This window comes from Azolla caroliniana, unplaced genomic scaffold, assembly GCF_043228905.1.
Source record: "Azolla caroliniana isolate FFs.n. ecotype wild unplaced genomic scaffold, voAzoCaro1.0.p SCAF_4, whole genome shotgun sequence".
In the NCBI taxonomy this organism is placed as follows: Eukaryota; Viridiplantae; Streptophyta; class Polypodiopsida; order Salviniales; family Salviniaceae; genus Azolla; species Azolla caroliniana.
The window spans coordinates 1,719,760-1,744,268 of NW_028230439.1; the positions used below are offsets into that span (position 1 = coordinate 1,719,760).

Below are 24,509 nucleotides of genomic sequence, written 5' to 3' on the forward strand. Positions count from 1 at the left end.
CCCTGGAATGCAAACCCTAACTCTGCAAACGTAGGGAAGAACTAAGAATACTTGTTGATAGGTTACATACACCTTATAATAGGCATTTAACTATAAACTATAATTGACACCGCCAAAGATACATTATAAGAAACACACAACACACCAGAATTTGATCCATTTCCTACGCATCTTACACCAATAATCAAAATGGTAAGCGCACTCTGCCAAACACTCAAACCCAACCCACACTCTGGAAAATATATAATGTGGTATGGTTAATTCATTGGGCTTGATAATTATTCCTTACCATCATGTCATGTTCAAGGTTTGGGGTCTTAAAGCTAATTATGAGTGGGACACACCAAAAGACATAAAATTGTAGAACTTGGAACAAGGACTGTATTCCTACTCTCATTGTCCCATATAAAATACATTAAAGTCCACACCATTTTGAACGTTTGAATACTTTATGTAATTCAAAGCTTCATGTGTGTGTGTCTGCATAGTCACCATCGGTAAACATTGACATACAAAATTCAACATTGACGAAAAAAACATTGACATTTTATGTTCAATGATCAGAATCCGTGTTCTCTTGTTTGTGAGTAACTGTATGAGAAGAGTGTATATATCCGACAAAGTTCTCACATTGGGTTCAGTCTCCTCCATTACAAAGACCCTCCATCTTATTTTTCATGTCCTTCCATTTTTTCTTCAAATGCAGTCTATTAAAGATATCAATCACATCGTACATCAATTTGTGACTTGTCCTCGCCAGTAAATACATTGGTGGACTTGGTTCTTCCTTATCATCCTCATCAATATTGTTTTCAAGGTTGCAATTATCTCAATTATTGTAACATGTAGTGGTGGTACATTGTTTTCAAATGTATGTAATATGTTGATTATGGTCCTAAACCTAATTATGGATGGGACATGGCGAAGACATAAAATTGTCACTTGCAGCAAGGATTGTATTGAATTAGTCCTACTTTATCCACTGACATAAATTATGGATGGGACATGCCTGAAGATCCATTCACACGAAGAGTAAACTGATGATATCTTTGTACATATTTACAAATCAATGGTGGGGACTTGTCTTCAAACAATCAATGGTGGAGTTTTGAACGTTCCTACGAAGTTTGATCACTGCTTTCCTCTTCTGCACAGCTACCTAATTACCATCAGCTTCAATGAAGATAATTAAGCCAAATTTCTTATGAAACCAAATTCTCTGCTTCATTCATGTTGAAACCCCATGATCACCACATCATGAAGATCATACCAATTTATGTGTGTGTCTCTTTCATTCTTCTGCTTCTGCTTCTTCTTCTTATTCCCCAATATTCCCATGTCAAAGCTCAAAACAATGAAGGTAATTACAAGTTTCTGGATACCAACATTGTTTATTAACAATTCTACGGATCAGTTCGATTTGCTCCCTAAGCATCCTTTATTTGATACTAAGAATTATTCTTCCGATATCTCATTCTATTACTTTCAATTCTATCCTCACTTATTCTCCATTTGAATTTTGATCCATAATCAATCTTCAGCTTCACTATCGAAATTTGCTTGTATCTAGCTATCATCTCTCTTCACAATTCCGTTTCATTCCATTCTTTTCCAGTCCTCATTGCAACTGTGATCGTTCTTCATTTGATTGGCCAGTCATTCCATCATTTATTCTTCATCAGATCTGTTACTATTCTTACATTCGATCCCTACTTTCTCCTCCATTTGAATCATCATTCAGTCCTTTCTTTGTCTCCATTTGATCTGTCATTCAATCCTAATTACTTTCTCTTCATAATTTGATCTTTATTAACCCAATTACATACACTTAACTTGTTGAGGGCATTAATTTGTAACATTTTAAATCAACTGATTGCTTACATCAATTACAGTTCAAGCACTCCTGAGTATTAAGACTGTGGTCGGGGGTTCAGTGTCAAACATAATAACATCATGGGATAGTTCTGCATCCAATCCTTGTAATTGGACCGGGGTCACATGCTCCTCCTTCAGTCGTGTTACATCACTGTAATTGCTTCTTCATGATCCATTAAGCTCTAGATAAATTCTAATTATGCCCTATTCAAGTTAATTCTTGTTCGATAATGCAAAGTATGTTCTATATTTCATTAATGCTAATTACGCCCTCTGGTTAATGATAATCCGGTCTTGCAAGTGCTAATTATAGACTATTACTACAGTTAACTAATGCTAATTTGCCATGTAGTGAACATTGAGTGTGTTCTAATTATGATCTTCATGACTATTGTAAATTTATTTTAGGAATATGTCAGAATTTGGTCTACGAGGGACATTACCGAGTGATTTATTCGCAAGCCTTACGGCATTAACATCTTTGGATCTATCAAACAATTTGCTCACGAGTCCTTTGCCTCCATCGATATCTATGTTGACACAATTATATGATTTGTATGTTCTCCCTTTCAGAAAATAATATAGGTCAGCTCTTATTCAGTTTTTTTTTACGAACTTGCAACTTATTACTTTAATACTAAATATGTCTTGCATTATGATTACATATTGCAGGAATTTAAGTTGGAATGCATTCAGCCAAGAATTTCCAAACGACATACTAAGCTTAAAACAACTCGTGAAATTGTAAGTTTTTGTTCTTGATTACGAAACCTTTTTCGATCATTTATCTTGATTTTAGTTCGGTTAATTGGTCATCACATTGACAATATAGCAAAAAGCATGCACAATCTAATATATACCGCTATACAGCCATTTTGAAGGACACAACACAATAAAGAGAGCATGCATTAACATGAAAAAATGTCTTCGCTTCTTTTCAGGCGCATGTCCAACAACAGATTCCAAGGTGCAGTTCCAGAAGGCATATCTGCCTTATCCAACCTACAAGAATTGTGAGCCCAATTCATTGTTCTCATTACTTCTTTCAACTAAACCATCGAAGAAATCAATATACATACATACATCCTATATTATATGTATATATAATATACTTTTTTCAATTGCCTCTGCAGGTGGCTTGGAAATAACTCACTCACATCCTTACCTGAAAGTCTTTCTTCTCTTGTTCACTTGACTGTTTTGTAAGGACTAATTACTTAATGCCTGTATTGGGTTTTTGTTTTGTCATAGGGAGTAATTTCAATATTAGATGTGTAATCCAAATATGTCGATTGTATGTATGTGCTTGAAAGAATTGGGTGTTTGTTGCTGACATTTTTACAGAACAGCTTGGGGGAATTCTGATCTAAAAATAACTCAACTACCAGCAGAATGGGGTGTATGGGTCAACTTGACATACTTGTAAGTGAACAACCTACTCTTTTTATAAGGTTGCCATACCAAAAAGCAAGGCTTTCATATTGGTGTATGCTTATGGGATTTGGGTGCCTACAAACCATGTAAACATGGGGAGGTACATACAAACCATTTATCTTCATGTTGTCACGAGAGCATATTCATTCTCTTCATTGCATAATTGCCTAAATAAGCATTTATGTTACACGGCTTTGTGTGAAGGACTTGCCCATCTCTACTTTATCTTCAGCTTCTTATTCAGGATTAAGCAATATGTTGATCTAATTTCAAACCAAATCAAGTGACTACTAAATTTTCATTACTGATCAATAAATGATACATATTATAAGTTGGACCAAATTTAGGGTCTTTTAGAATCAGGATAGATATTATTTCAAATGAAGTATATTGAAGTCTTTTTCTCCTGGACAGGAATTTGCATGATACTAACCTCACTGGGACTTTACCAGAAGAGTGGGGAGCTAACTTCACTAAACTGGAAAGGCTGTATGTATCCCACATAAACCTGGCTCAATAAATACCATTTTTCCTCTTCACTTGATGTTGTGAAAGAATAATTCATTGTTTTAGGTAACCATTGAATGGTTTGATATATATATGCAATGTTTTTAATGCCATGAAGATGCAAATTTTTAAACTTTATTCTACTTCTGAACTGTATGTAGGCACCTTTATAATAATGAGTTGACAGGATCTATTCCCACGAGCTGGTTACGCATGACAAATTTGAAGGAATTGTATGCATAAAAAGTGATTCTTATTAAAGGCCAAAAATCATGGCAACCCAAACATAACTGGTTACCTAAAAGAAGTATCTTATTATATACACAGGCGAATATCCACGAATAAGCTGAGTGGCGTTGTTCCATCTTGGATGAAATATCTGACACTGAGTGGTATCGACAAATGGTAAGAGCCAAGCAAAACCTATAGTATGTACGCTCATATGTATAATATACGTGTTGGTAGCGTATTTATCTACGCATGTAAGCATAATATATAAGAATACAATATGTATACAAATATATGTAACTATACATAGATGCATGCCTTTTAAAACCAAATCTTTATGTTTTCATGTGATTAAAAATTCTTAAACTTCATACATGGATTGCAGGGACTTTAGATGCAATTTCCTTCAAGGACCATACCCAACTTTCTTGTACAATCTCTCGTAAGTCATGCGCACCTACTAAATGTGATTTCCGACAAGGCCCATTGCTCTTCCCCTACAAAATGATGGGGCCCTAAAGCAAGGGATAACGCTTCTAATCATCAATTAAGAGAGCCATTGCATGTCAAAGCAATATCTACTTAACACTATTGAACCCGCGCCATCACTCTTCCCTTAATAAATGATAAGATCTTGAATTAACGGATAACAATGCAATCAATGCAATACCAATTTTAACACTATTGAAAATTGTTGGTTTAGCTTAAGGTTCTACAAGTTATATGAAAAGCATACAAACATTAAGCACTCTAAAGAGCATATACTGTCAAACCATGTTCGTGGATCTTAATTTAAATGCTATAAAAATCCAAACTCCAAAAAGCACCCCAAAATCTCCTTTATTTCCTCATATGCCCTTAACATCCTTTTAGCAAAACAATTATTTTCCTAGAACTAGCCAAGGAATTAAAAACTCATGGATTTGTAGAAATAATCGAAAACTCAAGGGGTATTTCAGTAGTTTTTCACGAGATATATGAACCAATGCTCATGTTTGAAACAATTATGTGAGAGCCATAGGATAAATCCTCATTTTTGTGTCCATCCAGTTGGAAAGGAAATTGCTTCGATTCAGACTTTGGGTCTCACAAACAAATATGCGGAGACAACACAAGTTGTGAGCAATTTCTAAGTTCTTGTAGAGACAATACAAGTTGCGATCCATTTCCAAGTAAGCTACTTACTTTTATCACATGGAACCTATCCTTTTAGATGCGATTTGATGAGTTTTTAATATGTAGATTTCAAGTTTTAACATCATCCTTTTCGATAATAACATCTACTACATTTATTCATTATATGGTGAAAACATCTAGGATCCTTTCCTCACATGTACACAAACAAGTAATAAAAAGATGCTAATCTATTTTAGAGGCTAGTCAAAGGATTACAAGCTCTTTACAATCTCTTCTCCATAAGATTGCACCTCTCTTGTATTTTCACTTTGAAAACATGCTTGCACACATGAAAATATATCCACATTTATTGCTAACATGTTGACTTAAAACTCAACGTCTTGCAACCAACAACTTTGTGCCAATGATCATCGAAGAAACTCCATGTTTGGCAAATAAGAAACTTCCTTCATATTTAAATGTACCAAATTCTTAATCGTTAATGAGCACTTCAATCTCAAACTTCTTGTACAGAGAAAAAAACATTTCCTAGAAAAGCAATCATTGGCTCTGTGATTGGAGCATTGGTGATCTTATGTGGAATATTTTCCTTACTCTGGTGGTTCAAGCCTTTTTCAACAGCAAAGCATGGTACGAGACATAGAAATGGTTTAACAAACCATATATAAGCTCATAACGATCAAAGTTTCTCCAAATATGTATACCTAATGCATATTTTCCTAATCGAATTTTGGTCAATTGAAATAGATACAGATACTAGAGATTGGGAAGTTCCCCCTGGTGTCAAACGGTTTACATACAAAGAGATTATCAAAGCCACAAAATCATTCAACAAGGATTGTGAGATAGGAGAAGGTGGTTTTGGAAAGGTGTACTTAGCACAACTCGATGATAATCAACAAGTTGCAATAAAAAGGGCCTCTGGTGTAAGTTTTCAAGGTATAAAAGAGTTTCGGAATGAGATTATGTTACTTAGTCGGCTACACCATTGCCACCTCGTTCGGCTTGAAGGATTTTGTGATGATAAAGATGAGCAGGTATGTATTATTGTGTATGATGCTTCTACCATCTCGGTATATATATATATCTAAGAGCTTGAGTTAACATTACAAACTTATTTGTTTTCAACGTTGTCTTCGTTGTAGATCCTCCTATACGAATTTATGAAACACGGAAATCTGCATCGCCACCTCTTTAGTAAAAACACCTAACTTTTGCAATTATATTTAGAAATGAAGAGGAATTTCTCAAATACAACATACCCTTGAATTAGACCTTCTATTGAAAAGTAAACACATCTTATGTAATCAATTTGAAGAGCAATTGGTCGTTTATGCATCTTAGTTGGTGCTAATCATGGAGGCATGTGACAGATAAGGATGCATCAGCTTTGAACTGGTATAGAAGGCTTGAGATAGCACTTGGCGTTGCTCAAGGCCTGGAATATCTTCACACTTTTGCTGTAAGTTCCTACAGCCTAATTAATATACATGTGACAGTCTTGAATAATGTACAAGCACTATTAAGACCTATTAGCCTTTTCTCGGCCTCCATTCTCTCTCTCTCTCCTCCAAAGAATTGGAACACCCACACGTGAGCTGGTACCCTCATTCTAGTCACTCCTCCATTCCAATGTCCATTCCAAATGCTCCCATTTGCACTTGCCTGCCAATGTGTCTTCTCCGGCATTGTTTGTCACCAGGGTACCAATGATTCATGTCTTTCTATTCTTGCCAATGATTCATCAAGATTTCCGCCTATCCACACACTATATACGTGATGGAACTATGATCGATTTTTCATTTTCATCCGTGACTCTTATCATATCTCGTAGATCATGATTAATTATTTGAGATATCCATACTTTGCATCTAATGTGCAACTCTTCATTGAGGCAAATCTTATATAAATACTTAGTTATGTGTGCACATAATATTGAAATTCCAAACAAGAGAATATATATCCTTGAAAAACAATCTTCATTCAAGCATGTATGTGACTTCTGTATCCTTGGACATTATGGATCCAGAATCCTCCAGTTATCCATAGAGATTTGAAGCCTAGCAACATTCTACTCGATGACAATATGATCGCCAAAGTATCAGATTTCGGCATATCCAAGGCAAATCCTGAAATGGATACACATGTATCAACACGACCAGCAGGCACAGTTGGGTACGCATAGCTTTTGCCTTCAATACAAAGAAAGACTTAATGGAAATGCCATTTCAATAATTACCTTACAGATATCTGGATCCAGAGTACTTCCTACGCCGCCAATTAACCACTGCAAGTGATGTGTATGGCTATGGAGTTGTATTACTTGAGTTGCTCACAGGTCAACTTGCCATTGATCACAAACGTACCGAGGATTATAACCTTGTCGGTTGGGTAATTAGCTTCACTACCAAACTTTCTTTTCATTTTGACGTTATTTAAAGATGTTTCCAAAAATTGCTAATCAATTTCTTTGCTGCAAACAAATCGGAACAATACATGACAAGTGCATACTCATGAACTATGCTGTGAATTAAGGTTGGAAAAGCTCTACTTTACAACATCTAGGAAGCGATCAAATAAAAAATGCAACATCTAAAACAACACTCCACTCAATTCAATTAGTTTTAGAATGTTATGCTATTTGAAAAACTTGTGGAGATCTTAATGTCTTATTAACATACAAAATCAAATGCCTCCAGTTCACCATTTTAGACATAGTGTAACAAGAGTAAGAATTCACGAAATAGGAGCAAAGAGGCAAAAACAAATGCATATGTGGAACAATTCGTGATAAACTAAGAGATAAATCACACATATAAAACTCTAACCAATGATGAAAGCAAAGTTGTATATAATCCCTCCACTGTTGATAAGGTAAAAGGAAAGCTCAAATGGAGTGAAAATGTGATGGCTGTAATTGATCCGAGACTTGGATCAAACTATCCTGTGGATGAATACAAACGAGTGATGGAGATTGCAATACAATGCACAACATATGACAGAAATGATAGACCAAAAATGCAGGTGAGCATAAGACACACATATGCATTTAAACATACACATACATTTGGACATACGTGTATATACATATGTACATTTAGGAATATGCCCAAACACTGGTTTGGATACATGCATTTAGACATATAGTTGCGTTAGGACATGTATACATGCTTGCATAGACACAGACAAAGACAATTTGGATACACATAAATGCACATATACATGCATGCATATTTGCATCCATCCATCTATCTATACACACATACTGATACATCCATGGATACATACGCACACACATACATATACACACACACACACACACACACACACACACACACACACATATACACATATACACACACACACATGCAAAGGAAGAATGGGCTAATTTAGGAATGGACCTGTATTTGGGAGTTTAATTGATTCCAGGCTGTCTCAGCAAGTTTGGAGCAGATCTTGAGCATGCTACAACCTCCTCCTGAGCATATGATGGTAGTACCTCCATCTACCACTTCTCTTCCTGTGAACAAGGGACTCCACCAAACCACAAACAGCTTGAATGACATCAAAATAACATATGTATCGGAAGTGGAACCACGTTGATTTCAATGAACCTGTATGCAGAAATATGCATGCATGATGTGTATATACATATACTCCATACATTCATATTCAAACCACAAACAACTTGCAAGAGATCAAAATAAGACATGCATATGGTTTGGGAGTGGAACCACGTTGATTTCAATGGACATGCATGCATTTTGTATGTACAGTATGCATGCATGCATGTTGCATATATATATATATATATATATATATATATATATATATGCAACATACTTTCACATTCATGTGTGCATGTAGAGATTGGTATATACCATATATATACACATATTTATTTATGCTTATGCGTGTAAGATAATAAAGAATTGAGTGTTGATTGTGTGTGCACCGCACCACAACATAAGAACTTGGAAGACATTTTGTCATTAAAATGTGAGTTCGAGTTATCATGAGGTGAAAGTGGAGACCAAGTAGTTGCATGGAAATGTCCAAGATCATCGAGTTCCTTCAAGTTCATGTCATTTTTTGTGTTACTTGTCTCTAGATATTTGTGGTTCTCATACCTATTATACATTCAAGTAAGGTCTATTTGATGCAATATTTTTGAGTTGACGGCTTACTTTAGTTCCCAAATTCTGAATATATCACTTTCGACTTCCATGCTAGCATATGAATCTCTAGGTTAATATACACATATTTCTATGGTTTGGAGAGCTTTGACAAAATCATATCATGTCCAAAATTGCTCTACCCAGGTCCTTCAAGCGAGTGATGAATGGTAAATAAGATTGCATGCATTTTTTTAAGGATTGTTCCCATATTTATAATCTTGCAATGGCCATTTTATATTCTTGCAAGTTCAACCACTTTATTTCTAATTTTGAACGATAATCATCATCCATCCATTAGGTTAGGGTCCAAATTGTGAGGGTTTTTATTTAATTCAATCATAAGACAACATGCCATATATATACATAATACATATTGTTGACAGACGAGCTCAACACATGAGCACATGTGTGTATAAACCGAAGTGTGTGAAAGCACACTTTATTGTAATCCATGTAAACTATGTGGTTACATGAGGAATGGGATTGATATCCAGATAGCCGCTTTGAGCTAGTACAATCAATGAATACTTAGATATTGTTATTCCTCCATGGGAACCTTGATGAAGAAATGTACATGGTACAACCAACTCGAACCAAGTCCAAAGTGCACCTGATTTCAATATCTTCACCAAATTTATATCGAAGTGTTGAAATCCGACAACTCACTGTATGTTTGGAATCAAGAGAAACACAGATGAGTGTTTGCAGAGGCACATTTACTGGAAGAACTAAAAGCAGAAAAAATTAGTAAAACTTAACCCCACAAAAAGAAGTTTGTGATATGAGAAATGAGGAAACGAAGTCATGCTTACCAAAAGTAAATTGATAGGGAAAACGGGGAATGAAAACAAATGAGTAAGCCTGCACCCAAGAAGTGACAAGAAGAGTAATTGAATAAATTCTGACCATAGAAACAGATAGAGGAATTGAAAAGAAAGTATATTGTGCAAACCCTAACCGGAAAACTTTGAGAATTAACCACCGCCAGCGATGTGTATGGCTATGGAGTAGTATTGCTTGAGTTGCTCACAGGTCAAGTTGCCATCGATCAGAAGCGTATTGAGGATTATAATCTTGTCGGTTGGGTAATTAGCTTGTCTTTTGAACTTTCCTTCCTTTCTTTTTAAAGTGATTTAAGGATGTTTCCAAAAATTACTGATTAATTTGTATACAATGCATAAGATTCCATGATGTTATATATTGTAGATGTTGCTACAATGAGCATATGCTTAAAATACATTACCATGGGTGAATTAAAGCTTGAGTAAGGTCTTACTTATGGTATTTAGGAAGCGTTCAAACAAATATATGCAGTTACATTGTTTTTCTTCTAAATGAGCTCTCTAGTCACTCAAATTAGGTATAGAATATATGTAATGGCATTTGAACTAGTTGACACCTTAATGTCTTATAACATAAAAAATCAAATGGAGATGAATTCCATGTAAAGAAAAATTCGAGATATATGCATTGTTGTGTTCTGTTATAGTGGTACTAGATTTTAGATCTCATTTCTTAAATAAATAAAACCTTATAAAGCTCACGCAATGACTTTCTTCACATAAAATGACCAATTGAGGCATAAGAAGACCAGTAATTATTTAGCCAAGGCTTAGGACCAAAGACAAAAACAATAAATGTATAGGTGGCAACCATTAGTGATAAACCTAAATGTAAAGAACATAATAATATAAAGTTACACTTCTATGATAAGAACAGTGGTTGTATGTAAACCCCTCCAATCTTGATCAGGTGAATGGAAAGCTCAAATGGAACAGGAATGTGAGGGCTATCATTGATCCATGGCTTGGATCAAAGTATCCTGTTGATTACCTTTAGGTAGGGTACTACATACATTGAACTTATAGTATGACATATGTGTAGGAGGTGCCTAGGACTTCTTATTATAGCTGCATGTTGACTCTTGCCGAACAGGGCCTTCTCACAACATGAGTGTAAGGACCTTGTTGACCATGTACCCACTATTTAGACATGGTAAAAAAGAGTAATCAAGAAAGAAAGCAAGACCAAGGGATCAAAAAGACTTGAGTCGTATAAAGTGCAAGATTATATGATGTCTAACCCTTGATTAGACGATAAAAGAATCCCACATTTGTTAAGGGTTGGTCCCACATTTGTAATCTTGCAATGGCCATTTTATATTTTTCCTGACCACTTGATTGCTAATTTACCTTTTACATGAAAAATTAGCAGAAATTCCTCCAAAAGTTAACAGTATTCTTAAGGCAGCCATGTTTCCTTTGGAACAAAAAATGAGGCCTAATCAAACTAACTAACAATAAGACTGATGATGCAAAACAGCCATTGAGTGCACACATTATGCTACCAAGTGAAATGAAGAATGATGAAGCTGTGTCAATATTTTCTTCAAACAATGTATGGTTGATATTCTGAAGAAAAATACAAAAAACTTTAACCAATGTTTACTTCAATCAAGAAAGCCTGTTTTTTTCACGATGATGTGAGAAATGGAATGCATGATGAGAGGGTGCCATTTTAGGCTGTAGCAGAATGAACGAAGCAAGCGAAACACAGATGAGTAAAGGTAAACAGTGCCATCATAAGCCTTAGAAAGGGGATCCCCTTCCTTCCTAGAAACAGATATTGGATGGAAGATATTCTGCAAACAAAGTATATACATAGTGCAAACCCTAACTTTAAACTTAGCAATTGAGTCTGATCCGTCCGTCCAAAAGTGAACAATAACCCTATAAACTTTTAACAAAAGTCACGAACAAAACAAAAGAATTAGACAAAACCATAACTTTCCCCCCTAGAATCTAAACCTAGAAACAGATGGAACTCTAGAATATAAAGCATACCCCTACAATGCAAACCCTAACTCTAGAAACGTACGGAAGAACAGAGAACACTTGTTGATAGGTTACACCTTATAATAGGCATTTAACTATAAACTATTATAATTGACACCTCCAATGATATGTTTTATGAAACACATCACACACCAGTAATTGATCCATTTCCTACGCATCTTACATCTCTATTTACTACACCAATAATCAAAATGGTAAGCCCACTCTGCTAAAAACTCAGAAAATATGTAATGTGGTATGGTTAATTCATTGGACTTTGATAATAATTATTCCTTATCATCATATATAGTGTTTAAACATTGGGGTCATAAAGCTAATTATGAGTGGGACACGCCAAAAAGACATAAGATTGTAGCTGAGCCTGGAACAAGGAGCGTATTCCTACTCTTATGTGTGTGTGCATCATTATCACATATAAAGTACATTACAGTCGACATCATTTAAATTAAAGGTTTGAATACTTTTATGTAATTCAAAGCTTCATCTGTATGTCTGCATAGTCACCATCGGCAAACATTGACACATGAAAAATTCAAGAGCAAAAAACATTGACAACAAAAAAAACTTTTGACATTTTATGTTCTAAGGATCAGAATCCGTGTTCTTCTGTTTCTGAATAACTGTATGAGAAGAGTGAATATATCCGACAAAGTTCTCACATTGGTTTCAGTCTCCATCTCATTTTTCATGTCCTTCCATTTTTTCCCGTTGAGTCTATTAAAGATATCGATCACATCGTACATCAAGTTGTGATTTGTCCTCACAAGTTAATACTGTATTGGTGGACTTGGTTCCTCCTTATCATCATCATCATCATCAGCAATATTGTGTTCAAGGTTGCAATTATCTCAATTATTCACAGTGTTTTCAAATGTATGTAATATGTTGATTTACATTGGTCCTAAACCTAATTATGAATGGAACATGGCGAAAACATAAATATGTCACATGGACCAAGGAGTATTGAATTAGTCCTCCTTTATCCACTTACATAAATTATGGATGGGACATGCCTGAAGACCCATTCACACGAACAGTAGACTGATGATGTCTTTGTACATAAATTTACAAATCAATGGTGGGGATTTGTCCTCAAACAATCAATCAATGGTGGAGTTTTGGTTTTGTATTTTTGAACGTTCCTAGGAAGTTTGATCACTGCTTTCCTCTTCTGCACAGCTACCTAATCATTCATTATCAGCTTCAACCAAGTTAATTAAACCAAATCTCTTAATAATCAAAACAAAACCCTGCTTCATTCATGTTGAAACCCCATGATCACCACATCATGAAGATCATACCAATTTATGCGTGTTTCTCTTTCATTCTTCTGCTTCTTCTGATTCTTCTTCTTCCCCAACATTCCCATGTCAAAGCTCAAAACAATGAAGGTAATTACAAGTTTCGGGATGCCAACATTGTTTATTAACAACCTACGCTCCACAGATAAATTCGATTTGATACCTAAGTATCTTTTATTTGATACTAAGAATCATTCTTCAGATATATCCTTCAATTACTTTCAATTTTTTCCTCACTTATTCTCCATTTGAATTTTGATCCATAATCAATCTTCAGCATCACTATAGAAATTGTTTGTATCTAGCAACGATCTTTCTTCACAATCTCGTTTCTTTCCATCTTTGCTACTTTACATTGCATCTCTGATTGTTCTTCATTTGATCTGGTATCATTCCCTCGTCTATTCTTCGTTGGATAGACTGTTATTATTCTTCAATTTGATCCTTACTTTATCCTCAATTTGATCCATCACTTGATCCCTACTTTGTCACCATTAAATTGATCCATCATTCAGTCCGTACTTTCTCTTCATAATTTGGTCTTTATTAATCCCATTGGCTACTAGATTTAATTTGTTGAGAGCATTATTTTTTAATAATCTAAATCAACTGATTGCTTACATCAATTACAGTTCAAGCACTCCTGAGTATTAAGACTGCAGTCGGGGGTTCAGGGTCCAACACATCATCATGGGATAGTTCTGCATCCAATCCTTGTAATTGGACCGGGGTCACATGCTCCTCCTTAAATCGTGTTAAAGCTCTGTAATTATTCCGTAATTTTCCATTTACCTCTCAATAAATGCTAATGATGCCATATTCATGTTAATTTTGTATATTTCATTAATGCAAAGTATGTTGTATATTTCATTACTGCTAATTATGCACTCTAGTTAATGATAATCAGGTCTTGCAAGTGCTAATTATGATCTATTACAAGAGTTAACAAATGCTAACTTGCCATGTAGTTATCATTGATTGCGTTCTAATTACGATCATCATGAATATTTAAACTTCATTTTAGGAATATGGCACAATTTGGATTGCAAGGGACATTACCGAGTGATTCGTTTGCAAGCCTTACGGCATTGACATCGTTGGATCTATCAAACAATTTCCTGACAAGTCCTTTGCCATCGATATCTATGTTGACACAATTACATGACTTGTATGTTCTCCCTTTCAGAAAACAATATGGACCAGCTCTTATTCTGTTTTTTTAACGAACTTGCAACTCATTACTCTATACTAGTAATTTCTTACATTACATTTACATATTGCAGGAATTTAAGTTGGAATGCATTCAGCCAAGAATTTCCAAACGACATACTAAGCTTAAAACAACTCATAGAATTGTACGTGGTTTGATAATTTGTCTTGATTTCTCCATCCACACAATTGGTGATCACATTGACATGAAGCATGCAATCTGATGTACAACAATACATGAAGGAATTCACAAAGTCTGTATGCCGTTTTGAAAGACACAACAAAATAAAGACAACATGCATTACCATGTAAAAAGTCTTTGACACTTCTTTTCAGGTGCATTGCCAACAACTTCTTCCAAGGTGCAGTTCCAGAAGGGATATCTGCCTTATCCAACCTCCAAGAATTGTGAGCCCAATAAGCTGCGCTCACTAGTTGTTCCAATTAGATAATCGAAGAAAACAATATACATACATACTATATATATATATATGAGAGCGAGAGAGAGGGAGAGAAAGAGATTAATGTTTTTCCCTAATTGCCTGTGCAGGTGGCTTGGAAATAACACACTCACATCCTTACCCAAAAGTCTTTCATCTCTTCTTCACTTGACTGTTTTGTAAGCACAAATTATTTGATGCCTCTGTTGGGTTTTCTTTTGTCATAGTAATCCAAAATATGTGTTCACAAGAATGGGGTGTTTTGTTGCTGACATTGTACAGAAGTGCTTGGGGGAATGCTTATCTAACAATAACTCAACTGCCATCAGAATGGGGTTTAATATGGGTCAACTTGACATACTTGTAAGTGAACAACTTACTCTATTTAAAAGGTTGCCATACAAAAAGTAAGGCTTTCATATTGGTCTATGCTGAAGCGATTTGGGTGTTTACAAAGCCATTTCCTAAAGTAATGGTTAGAAGATTACATGTAAACATGGGGAAGTACATACAAACCATTAAATAACTTCATGTTTTCACTAGAGCATAATAATTCCCTTCATTGTATGATTGTATAAATAAGCATTTGTGTTACACGGCTTTGTGTGAAGGACTTACCCAACTCTAGTTTATCTTCAGTTTCTTTTTCACGATTAAGCATTATGTTGATCTAATATCAAACCAAATGAAGTGACTAATAATCATTATTAGTCAATCAATGATGCATATTATAAGCTGGACCAGATTTAGAGCCTTTTAAATAACACAACTTTGAATCGGGAAACATCGAATTTAAAATGATGTATATTGAAGTCTTCTTTTCCTCGACAGGAGTTTGCATGATACTAACCTCACAGGGGCTTTACCAGAAGAGTGGGGAGCTAGCTTCACTAAACTGCAAAGGCTGTATGTATCCCACATAAACCTTGCTCAATACCATTTTTAATCTTCACTTGATATAGGGAAAGAAGATTTTATTCTTTTACATAACCATTGAATGGATTGATATATATGCAATGTTTTTAATGCCATGAAGATGCAATTTAAACTTTATTCCACTTCTTAACTGTACGTAGGTACCTTCATAATAACGATCTGACAGGATCTATTCCTGAGAGCTGGGCACGCATGACAAGCTTGAGGGAACTGTATGCATAAAAATTGTTTCTTATTTAGGGCAGAAAATCCTGACAACCCAATCATAACAAGTTACCTAAATAACAGTATCTTATTATATACACAGGCGAATGTATACGAATAAGCTTAGTGGTGTTGTTCCATCCTGGATGAAATATCTCACACTTACTGCTGACAGAGTGTAAGAGCCAAGCAGAAACTATTGTATGTATGTACATTCATGTGTACAAATGTGTAAATATATAAATATGACATACATGTTGCTACATATTTATCTACGCATGTAAGCATAATAATATAAGAATACAATATGTATACAAATATATGTAAGTTGTAACTATACATACAGAGATGCCTTTTAAAACCAAATCTTTAAGTTTTCATATGAATAAAAATTCTTAAACTTCAGATATGTATGGATTGCAGGGACCTTAGATGCAATTTCCTACAAGGACCATACCCAACTTTCTTTAACGATAGCACGTAAGTCATGCGAACCTACTAAATGCAATTTCCTAAATGATGGGTCCCAAAATCAAGGGATACTAATTCTAATCATCAAAGAGACTTAACACTATTAAATTTGTGCCATCAATCTTCCCTTAATAAATGATAAGATCTTAAATTAAAGGATAACACTTTTAACCATAAAAAAGAGCCACTGTCGTCAAAGCAACACGAACTAAACACTATTGAAAATTGATGGTTTAGCTTTAGATTCTCCAAATTAGATGAAAAGCATACAAACATTAAGCACTCTAAAGAGCATATACTCTGAAACCATGTTCGTGGATCTTAACTCAAATGCTATAAAAATACAAACTCCAAAAATAGCCCCAAATTCTCCTTTATTTCCTCAAATGCCCGTAAGTTTTTAGCAAAACAACTATTTTCCTAGATCTAGCCAAGGAATTAATAACTCATGGCTTTCAAAAAATAACGGAAAACTCCAGGGGTATTTCATTCGTTTTTCACTAGATATATGAAACAATGATGTGAAAGCCATAAGACAAATCCTCATTTTTGTGTCCATCTAGTTGGAACGGAAATTGCTTTGATTCAGACTTTGGGGCTCACAAACAAGCATGCGGAGACAAGACAAGTTGTGAGCAATTTCTAAGCTCTTGCGGAGACAATACAAGTTGTGATCCATTGCCAAGTTCTTGCGGAGACAATACAAGTTGTGATCCATTGCCAAGTTCTTGCGGAAACAATACAAGTTGTGATCCATTGCCAAGTTCTTGCGGAGACAATACAAGTTGTGATCCATTGCCAAGTTCTTGCGGAGACAATACAAGTTGTGATCCATTGCCAAGTTCTTGCGGAGACAATACAAGTTGTGATCCATTGCCAAGTTCTTGCGGAAACAATACAAGTTGTGATCCATTTCCAAGTAAGCTACTTACTTTTATCACATGGAATCTTTCCTTTTAGATGTGATTTGATGTATCTTTAATATTATGTAGATTTCAAGTTTTAACATCATCCTTTTCGATAATAATACCTCGTACGTTTTTTCATTATATGGTAGAAACATCTAGGATCCTTACCCCACAATCCACACAAACAAGTAATAAAAAGATGCTAATTTATTTTAGAGGCTTGTCAAAGGATCACGAGCTCTTTACAATCTGTTCTCCATAAGATTGCACTTCTCATATATTCACTTTGAAAATATGCTTGCACACATGACAATATAGCCACATTTATTCAAGTTAGGGAGGAAGAGAATATTGAGACACATTTTTTTTGCCATCTAGAGCTAACATGTTAACTTAAACTCACTGTCTTGGAACCAACAACATTGTGCCAACTAGCAAATAACAAACTTCCTTCATATTTAAATATACCAAATTCTTAATTATTTATGAGCTCTAAAATCTCAAACTTCTTGTACAGATGGAAAAGCATTGCCTAAAAAAGCAATCATTGGCCTTGTGCTTGGAGCATTGATGATCTTATGTGGAATTATTTCTTTACTCTTGTGGTTCAAGCCTTTTTCATCACCAAAGCAAGGTAGGAGACATAGAAATGGTTTGGCATATATTAAATTTTGGTCATTTGAAATAGATCATATATTAAATTTTGGTCATTTGAAATAGATAAAGGTACTAGCGATTGGGAAGTTCCCCCTGGTGTCAAACGGTTTACATACAAAGAGATTATGAAAGCCACAAAATCATTCAACAAGGATTTTGAGATAGGGGAAGGTGGTTTTGGAAAAGTCTACTTAGCACAACTCGATGATAATCAACAAGTCGCAATAAAACGGGCCTCTGGTGTAAGTTTTCAAGGTATAAAAGAGTTTCGGAATGAGATTGTGTTACTTAGTCGATTACACCATCGCCATCTCGTTCAGCTTGAAGGATTTTGTGATGATAAAGATGAGCAGGTATATATTATTGTATATGATGCCTCTACTAGGATCTTGGTAATATATATATTACAAATTTACTTATTTGTTTTCAATGTTGGCTTCGTTGTAGATCCTAGTCTACGAATTTATGAAACACGGAAATCTGCATCGCCACCTCTTTAGTAAAAACACCTAACTTTGCAATTATATTTAGAAAGGAAGAGGAATTTCTCAAATACAACATACCCTTGAATTAGGCATTCTATAATAATTATAAATATCTTGCTGAAAATTTGAAACATCTAAACCAATTTGAAGAGCAATATATCGTGAATGCATCTTTGTTGGTGCTAATCATGATGGCATGTAACAGGTAAGGATGTGTCAACGTTGAACTGGTATAGAAGGCTTGAGATAGCACTGGCCATTGCTCAAGGCCTAGAATATCTTCACACTTTTGCTGTAAGTGACTCCTGCCTATTATACATGTGAAGGTCTTGAATGTTGTACAAGCATTTTAGGAGCTATTAGCCTTATTTGGGCCTCCATTCATGCCTGCGATTCATGCCTACGATTCTTGCCAATGCTTCATCAAGATTGCCACCTATCCACACTATATACGTGGTGGAACTACGATCTGTTTTTAACATTCCTCCACTCTTATCTTATTTCTTAGATCATGATTATTTATTTGAGATATCTATAGTATGTGTCTCATGGGCAAGTCTTCACTGAGGTGAATCTTATATAAATGCTTAGTTATGTGTTCACATAACATTGAAATTCCAAATAAGAGAATATACATCCTTCAAAAACAATTTTCATTCAAACATGCATGTGACTTCTGTATCCTTGGCCATTATCCAGAATCCTCCGGTTATCCATAGAGATTTGAAGCCTAGCAATATTCTACTCGATGACAATATGATCGCCAAAGTATCAGATTTCGGCATATCCAAGGCAAATCCTGAAATGGATACACATGTATCAACAAGACCAGCAGGCACTGTTGGGTAAGCATAGCTTTCGTCCCCAATACACAGAGAGACTTAATGAAAATCCCATTTGAATTATTACCTTACAGATATCTGGATCCAGAGTACTTCCTACGTCGCCAATTAACCACTGCAAGTGATGTGTATGGCTATGGAGTTGTATTACTTGAGTTGCTCACAGGTCAACTTGCCATTGATCACAAACGTACCGAGGATTATAACCTTGTCGGTTGGGTAATTAGCTTGGCTTCCGAAATTTCCTTTCGTTTTGAAGTTATTTAAGGATGTTTCCAAAAATTGCTAATCAATTTGTTTGCTGCAAACAAATCGGTACAATACATGACAAATGCATATTCATGAACTATGCTGTGGATTAAGGTTGGAAAAGCTCTACTTTACAACATCTAGGAAGCGTTCAAATAAAAGATGCAACATGATTTGCAGTCTAAAACAACACTGCACTCAATTCAATTAGTTCTAGAATGTCATGCTATTTGAAAAATTGGTAGAGATCTAAATGTCATAAAATATAAAATCAAATGCTTCACTCTAGGCCCATGATGAATTCGTTGTATAACAACCAATTTAGATATATACATCACTGTCTCCAGTTTACCATTTTAGATATAATGTAACAAGTCTAAGAATTCACGACATAGGACCAAAGAGCCAAAAACAAATGTATATGTGGAACAATTAGTGATAAATGAAGAGATAACTAACACATAAAACTCTTACCAATGATGAAAGCTGAGGTTGTATATAATCCCTCCGCTGTTGATGAAAGATTAGGTAAAAGGAAAGCTGAAATGGAACGAAAATGTGATGACTATAATTGATCCAAGACTTGGATCAAACTATCCTGTTGATGACTACAAACGAGTGATGGAGATTGCAATACAATGCACAACATATGACAGAAATGATAGACCAAAAATGCAGGTGAGCATAATACAGACATACACAACATACATTTGGACATAAGTATATACATATATACACATTTAGGAATATGCCCAAACACTCGCCTGGATACATGCAAAGATGCACACATGCATTTAGACATACAGATGCGTTTGGACATATGTTTAGATGCATGCATAGACGCAGATAAAGACATAAATGCACACATGCATGCATGCATACTTGCATAGATCTTTCCATCCATCCACACATACATACATACATACATACATACATACACACATACACACACACACACACACAAAGGAAGAATGGGCTAATTTAGGAATGGACCTGTATTTGGGCGTTTCATTGATGCTAGGATGTGTCAGCAAGTTTGGAGCAGATATTGAGCATGCTACAGCCTCCTCCTGAGCACATGATGGTAGTACGTCCTCCATCCACTGCTTCTCTTCCTGTGAACAAGGGACTCCACCAAACTACAAACAGCTTGAATGACATCAAAATAACATATGTATCGGAAGTGGAACCACGTTGATTTCAATGAACCTGTATGCAGAAAAATGCATGCATGATGTATATACATATACTCCATACATTCATATTCAAACCACAAACAACTTGCAAGAGATCAAAATAACACATTCATATGGTTTGGGAGTAGAACCACGTTGATTTCAATGGACATGCATGCATTGTGTATGTACAGTATGCATGCATGCATGCATCATATATATACATTCACATTCATCTGTGTGAAAGTAGAGATTGGTATATACCATATCTATTCACATATTTATTCATGCTTATGCATGTAAGCTAATAAAAAATGAGTGTTGATCGTGTGTGATCCACACCACAACATAAGATCTTGAAACACATTTTGTCATTAAAATGTGATATAGGGTGTATCATGAGGGGGGTGTGGAGATCAAGTATTATACATTCGAGAAAGGCCTACTTGATGCAATATTTTGGAGTTGATGGCTTAATTTAGTTCCCAGACTTTGAATATATCACTCTGCACTTCCATGCTAGCATATGAATCTCTAGGTTAATATACATATTTTTCGATGTTTTGGAGAGGTTTGACAAAATCATATAATGTCCAAATTGCTCTGCCTTGGCCCTTCAACCGAGAGATGAATGGTAAATAAGATTGCATGCATTTTTTAAAGGATTGTTCCCACATTTATAAACTTGCAATGGCCTCTTTATATTCTTCCAACCACTTGATTTCTAATTTTGAACGACAATCATCATCCATATGGTTAGGGTCCAATTTGTGAAGGTTTTTATTTCATTCAATCATAAGAACATGCCACATATATGCATATTGTTGAAAGATAAGCTCAACACATGCGCACATGTGTGTATAAACCAAAGTGTGTGAAAGCACACTTTATTATAAACCGTGTAAACTATGTAGTTCATGAGGAATGAGATTGATATCCAGTTAGCCGCTTTGGGCTAGTACAATCAATGAATACTTAGATATTGTTATTCCTCCATGAGGAGCTTGAAGGAGAAATGTACATGCTACAACCACCTCGAACCAAGTCCAAAGTGCACCTGATTTCAATATCTTCACCAAATTTGTTTCGAAGTGTTGAAATCGAACAACTCACTGTATGCTTGGAGTCAACAAGGCTTGCTCGTTATCATCTTGTATATCAATGCCCTAGTGATTAGAAGAGACATCCTCGAAATCATCAAGTTTGAGATGAAGTATCTTGATAAATTCCGCATAGCCGAGTGTAAGCCCATCTCGACCCCTCTTGATCGCAACTTAAAGTTCTACAAAGACTCTGGCAGCGTGTGTGGGCCTACATAGTATAGGCAAATAATCGGAAGTCCAATGTTCTCCTCGAACCTTCTCCAACCTCCTACATGCTCATCTACATGACTTTAGATACAAGTCCAACTGGTATTCGATGGGTCACATTTATTATGTTTTGAGAACACATACATCAAAATTCTTCTTGTTGCCATATAGCTGCAGACTTACTTTGCAATGACATGGATATGTCCATCGAACAAAGACATGTTGAAACAAGCACAAATGTTTCTCAAGAAACTTCACATTAACCTCAAAAATTGAAAACAAAAGCTTGGCCTTCTAACAATTTATGTGAAACAATTTTCCATAATGTTTTTAACCTTTTTATAAACTTCTAGTAACTTGAATATATGAATGCCTATGCATACATACAAGACTGGATATATGTACAAATGCATCTGTGTATTTATTCTTATATGCAGGTATCACATGCAATTGTTTGTATGCTGTTCCACATCTTAGTATGTAAGCAATAATATGAATCTCAATTCAAATCTTAATATAAAGCCAGAAACCCCACATTTAAAACTATAACGAAAAATAGTGCCATGAAAATGATCAAATCTATGAGATATTTAGAATAAAGACAGGAGTCAAATATCTCCAAGGGTTGGAGAGACTCAAGAGAAGAGAATTTTAGCAAATCGATTATGGTTGAAGAGACACTGAGAGAGAGAGAGAGAGAGAGAGAGAGAGAAAGGTGCATTTGCCATTACTTAAATAATAAATGTGGTTAGTTTCAACAAAAATATATCTATTAATGCTTCTTTTTGCATTTGACATAAACTTAGAACCAAAACCTGAATAGTATATATAAATGAATAGCTAGAACTTGTAAATTTACATTTGTGCATCTTTATCCTATTTATCTCAAATTTGGATTCCTAGTAAGGACTTAAATCACTTTCATTTTTGTCTTTCAGAAAAATAAAGGGTCAAATTAGCAGAAATTCCCTCAAAAATTAACAATATCCTTAAGGTCAGCCAAGTTTCCTTTAAACAAAAAACGCCTAATCCACTAACAACGAGACTGATGATGCAAACAGCTATGAGTGAAATGAAGAATGATGAAACTATCAATACTTTCTTCAAACAAAGAGATTACTTCAATAAAACCCTAAATGCATCATTATATTTGAAGAAAAACACCAAAACTTTAACCAATGTTTACTTCAAGAAAGCCTGTTTTTTTCACGATGATGTGAAAAATGGAATGCATGAGTGACATTTAGGCTTTAGAAGAACGAACCAAGAGAAACACAGATGAGTGTTTGCAGAGGCACATTTACTGGAAGAACTAAAAGCATAAAAAATTGGTAAAACTTAACCCCATAAAAAGAAGTTTGTGATATGAGAAATGAGGAAACGAAGTCATGCTTACCAAAAGTAAATTGATAGGGAAAACCGGAATGAAAACAAATGAGTAAGCCTGGACCCAAGAAGTGACAAGAAGAAAGTATATTCTGACCATAGAAACAGATAGAGATGTTGAAAAGAAAGTATATTGTGCAAACCCTAACCAGAAAACTTTGAGAATTAACCACCGCCAGTGATGTGTATGGCTATGGAGTAGTAGTGCTTGAGTTGCTCACAGGTCAAGTTGCCATCGATCAGAAGCGTATTGAGGATTATAATCTTGTCGGTTGGGTAATTAGCTTGTCTTTTGAACTTTCCTTCCTTTCTTTTTAAAGTGATTTAAGGATGTTTCCAAAAATTGCTGAGTAATTTGTATACAATGCATAAGATTCCATGATGTTATATATTGTAGATGTTGCTACAATGAGTATATGTTTAAAATACATTACCATGGGTGAATTAAAGCTTGAGTAAGGTCTTACTTATGGTATTTAGGAAGCGTTCAAACAAATATATGCACTTACATTGTTTTTATTCTATATGAGCTCTCTAGTCACTCAAATTAGGTATAAAATATATGTAATGGCATTTGAACTAGTAGACACCATAATGTATTATAACATAAAAAATCAAATGAAGATGAATTCCATGTAAAGAAAATTTCTAGATATATGCATTGTTAGCAATGGGCATGGTTTCGGCTCAAACCAAACCTAACCGTTAAGCCATGGCTTCGG

The 24,509-nt window shown here is 35.1% G+C and overlaps 1 protein-coding gene and 3 long non-coding RNA genes across 5 annotated transcripts in view; 1 reads left to right on the forward strand and 3 right to left on the reverse strand.

Moving 5' to 3' along the window:
• Positions 1 to 1,146: 1,146 nt before the first annotated feature.
• Positions 1,147 to 24,509, forward strand: part of LOC147864721 (uncharacterized) — a 34,772-nt gene continuing 11,409 nt past the window's right edge. The window contains exons 1-20 of one of the 2 annotated variants that reach the window (XM_087318855.1): positions 1,147 to 1,360; positions 1,893 to 2,028; positions 2,284 to 2,430; positions 2,548 to 2,619; positions 2,817 to 2,888; positions 3,009 to 3,077; positions 3,220 to 3,297; positions 3,724 to 3,798; positions 3,978 to 4,049; positions 4,144 to 4,221; positions 4,430 to 4,486; positions 5,095 to 5,216; positions 5,695 to 5,829; positions 5,929 to 6,218; positions 6,327 to 6,378; positions 6,555 to 6,643; positions 7,211 to 7,356; positions 7,428 to 7,572; positions 8,056 to 8,205; positions 8,611 to 8,936. In XM_087318855.1, the coding sequence (XP_087174981.1) occupies positions 1,231 to 1,360; positions 1,893 to 2,028; positions 2,284 to 2,430; positions 2,548 to 2,619; positions 2,817 to 2,888; positions 3,009 to 3,077; positions 3,220 to 3,297; positions 3,724 to 3,798; positions 3,978 to 4,049; positions 4,144 to 4,221; positions 4,430 to 4,486; positions 5,095 to 5,216; positions 5,695 to 5,829; positions 5,929 to 6,218; positions 6,327 to 6,378; positions 6,555 to 6,643; positions 7,211 to 7,356; positions 7,428 to 7,572; positions 8,056 to 8,205; positions 8,611 to 8,784 (2,289 nt within the window). In that variant the 5' untranslated portion in view covers positions 1,147 to 1,230 and the 3' untranslated portion in view covers positions 8,785 to 8,936. Of the gene's footprint in view, positions 1,361 to 1,892; positions 2,029 to 2,283; positions 2,431 to 2,547; positions 2,620 to 2,816; positions 2,889 to 3,008; positions 3,078 to 3,219; positions 3,298 to 3,723; positions 3,799 to 3,977; positions 4,050 to 4,143; positions 4,222 to 4,429; positions 4,487 to 5,094; positions 5,217 to 5,694; positions 5,830 to 5,928; positions 6,219 to 6,326; positions 6,379 to 6,554; positions 6,644 to 7,210; positions 7,357 to 7,427; positions 7,573 to 8,055; positions 8,206 to 8,610; positions 8,937 to 14,539; positions 14,684 to 14,798; positions 14,871 to 24,509 lie in introns of those variants that run through there. The other variant, XM_087318856.1, reaches the window with a different exon arrangement.
• LOC147864722 (uncharacterized) lies at positions 7,117 to 8,707 on the reverse strand. Its single transcript, XR_015529714.1, has 3 exons — positions 8,583 to 8,707; positions 7,421 to 8,125; positions 7,117 to 7,310 (listed from the first exon to the last, which is right to left on the reverse strand). It is a non-coding gene; the product is annotated as an uncharacterized LOC147864722 (long non-coding RNA).
• Positions 17,366 to 24,509, reverse strand: part of LOC147864723 (uncharacterized) — a 90,065-nt gene continuing 82,921 nt past the window's right edge. The window contains exon 5 of the long non-coding RNA XR_015529715.1: positions 17,366 to 17,424. This is a non-coding gene — a long non-coding RNA (uncharacterized LOC147864723). The remainder of the gene's footprint in view (positions 17,425 to 24,509) is intronic.
• LOC147864724 (uncharacterized) lies at positions 22,390 to 23,981 on the reverse strand. The gene is made up of 3 exons (XR_015529716.1): positions 23,937 to 23,981; positions 23,798 to 23,845; positions 22,390 to 22,462 (listed from the first exon to the last, which is right to left on the reverse strand). It is a non-coding gene; the product is annotated as an uncharacterized LOC147864724 (long non-coding RNA).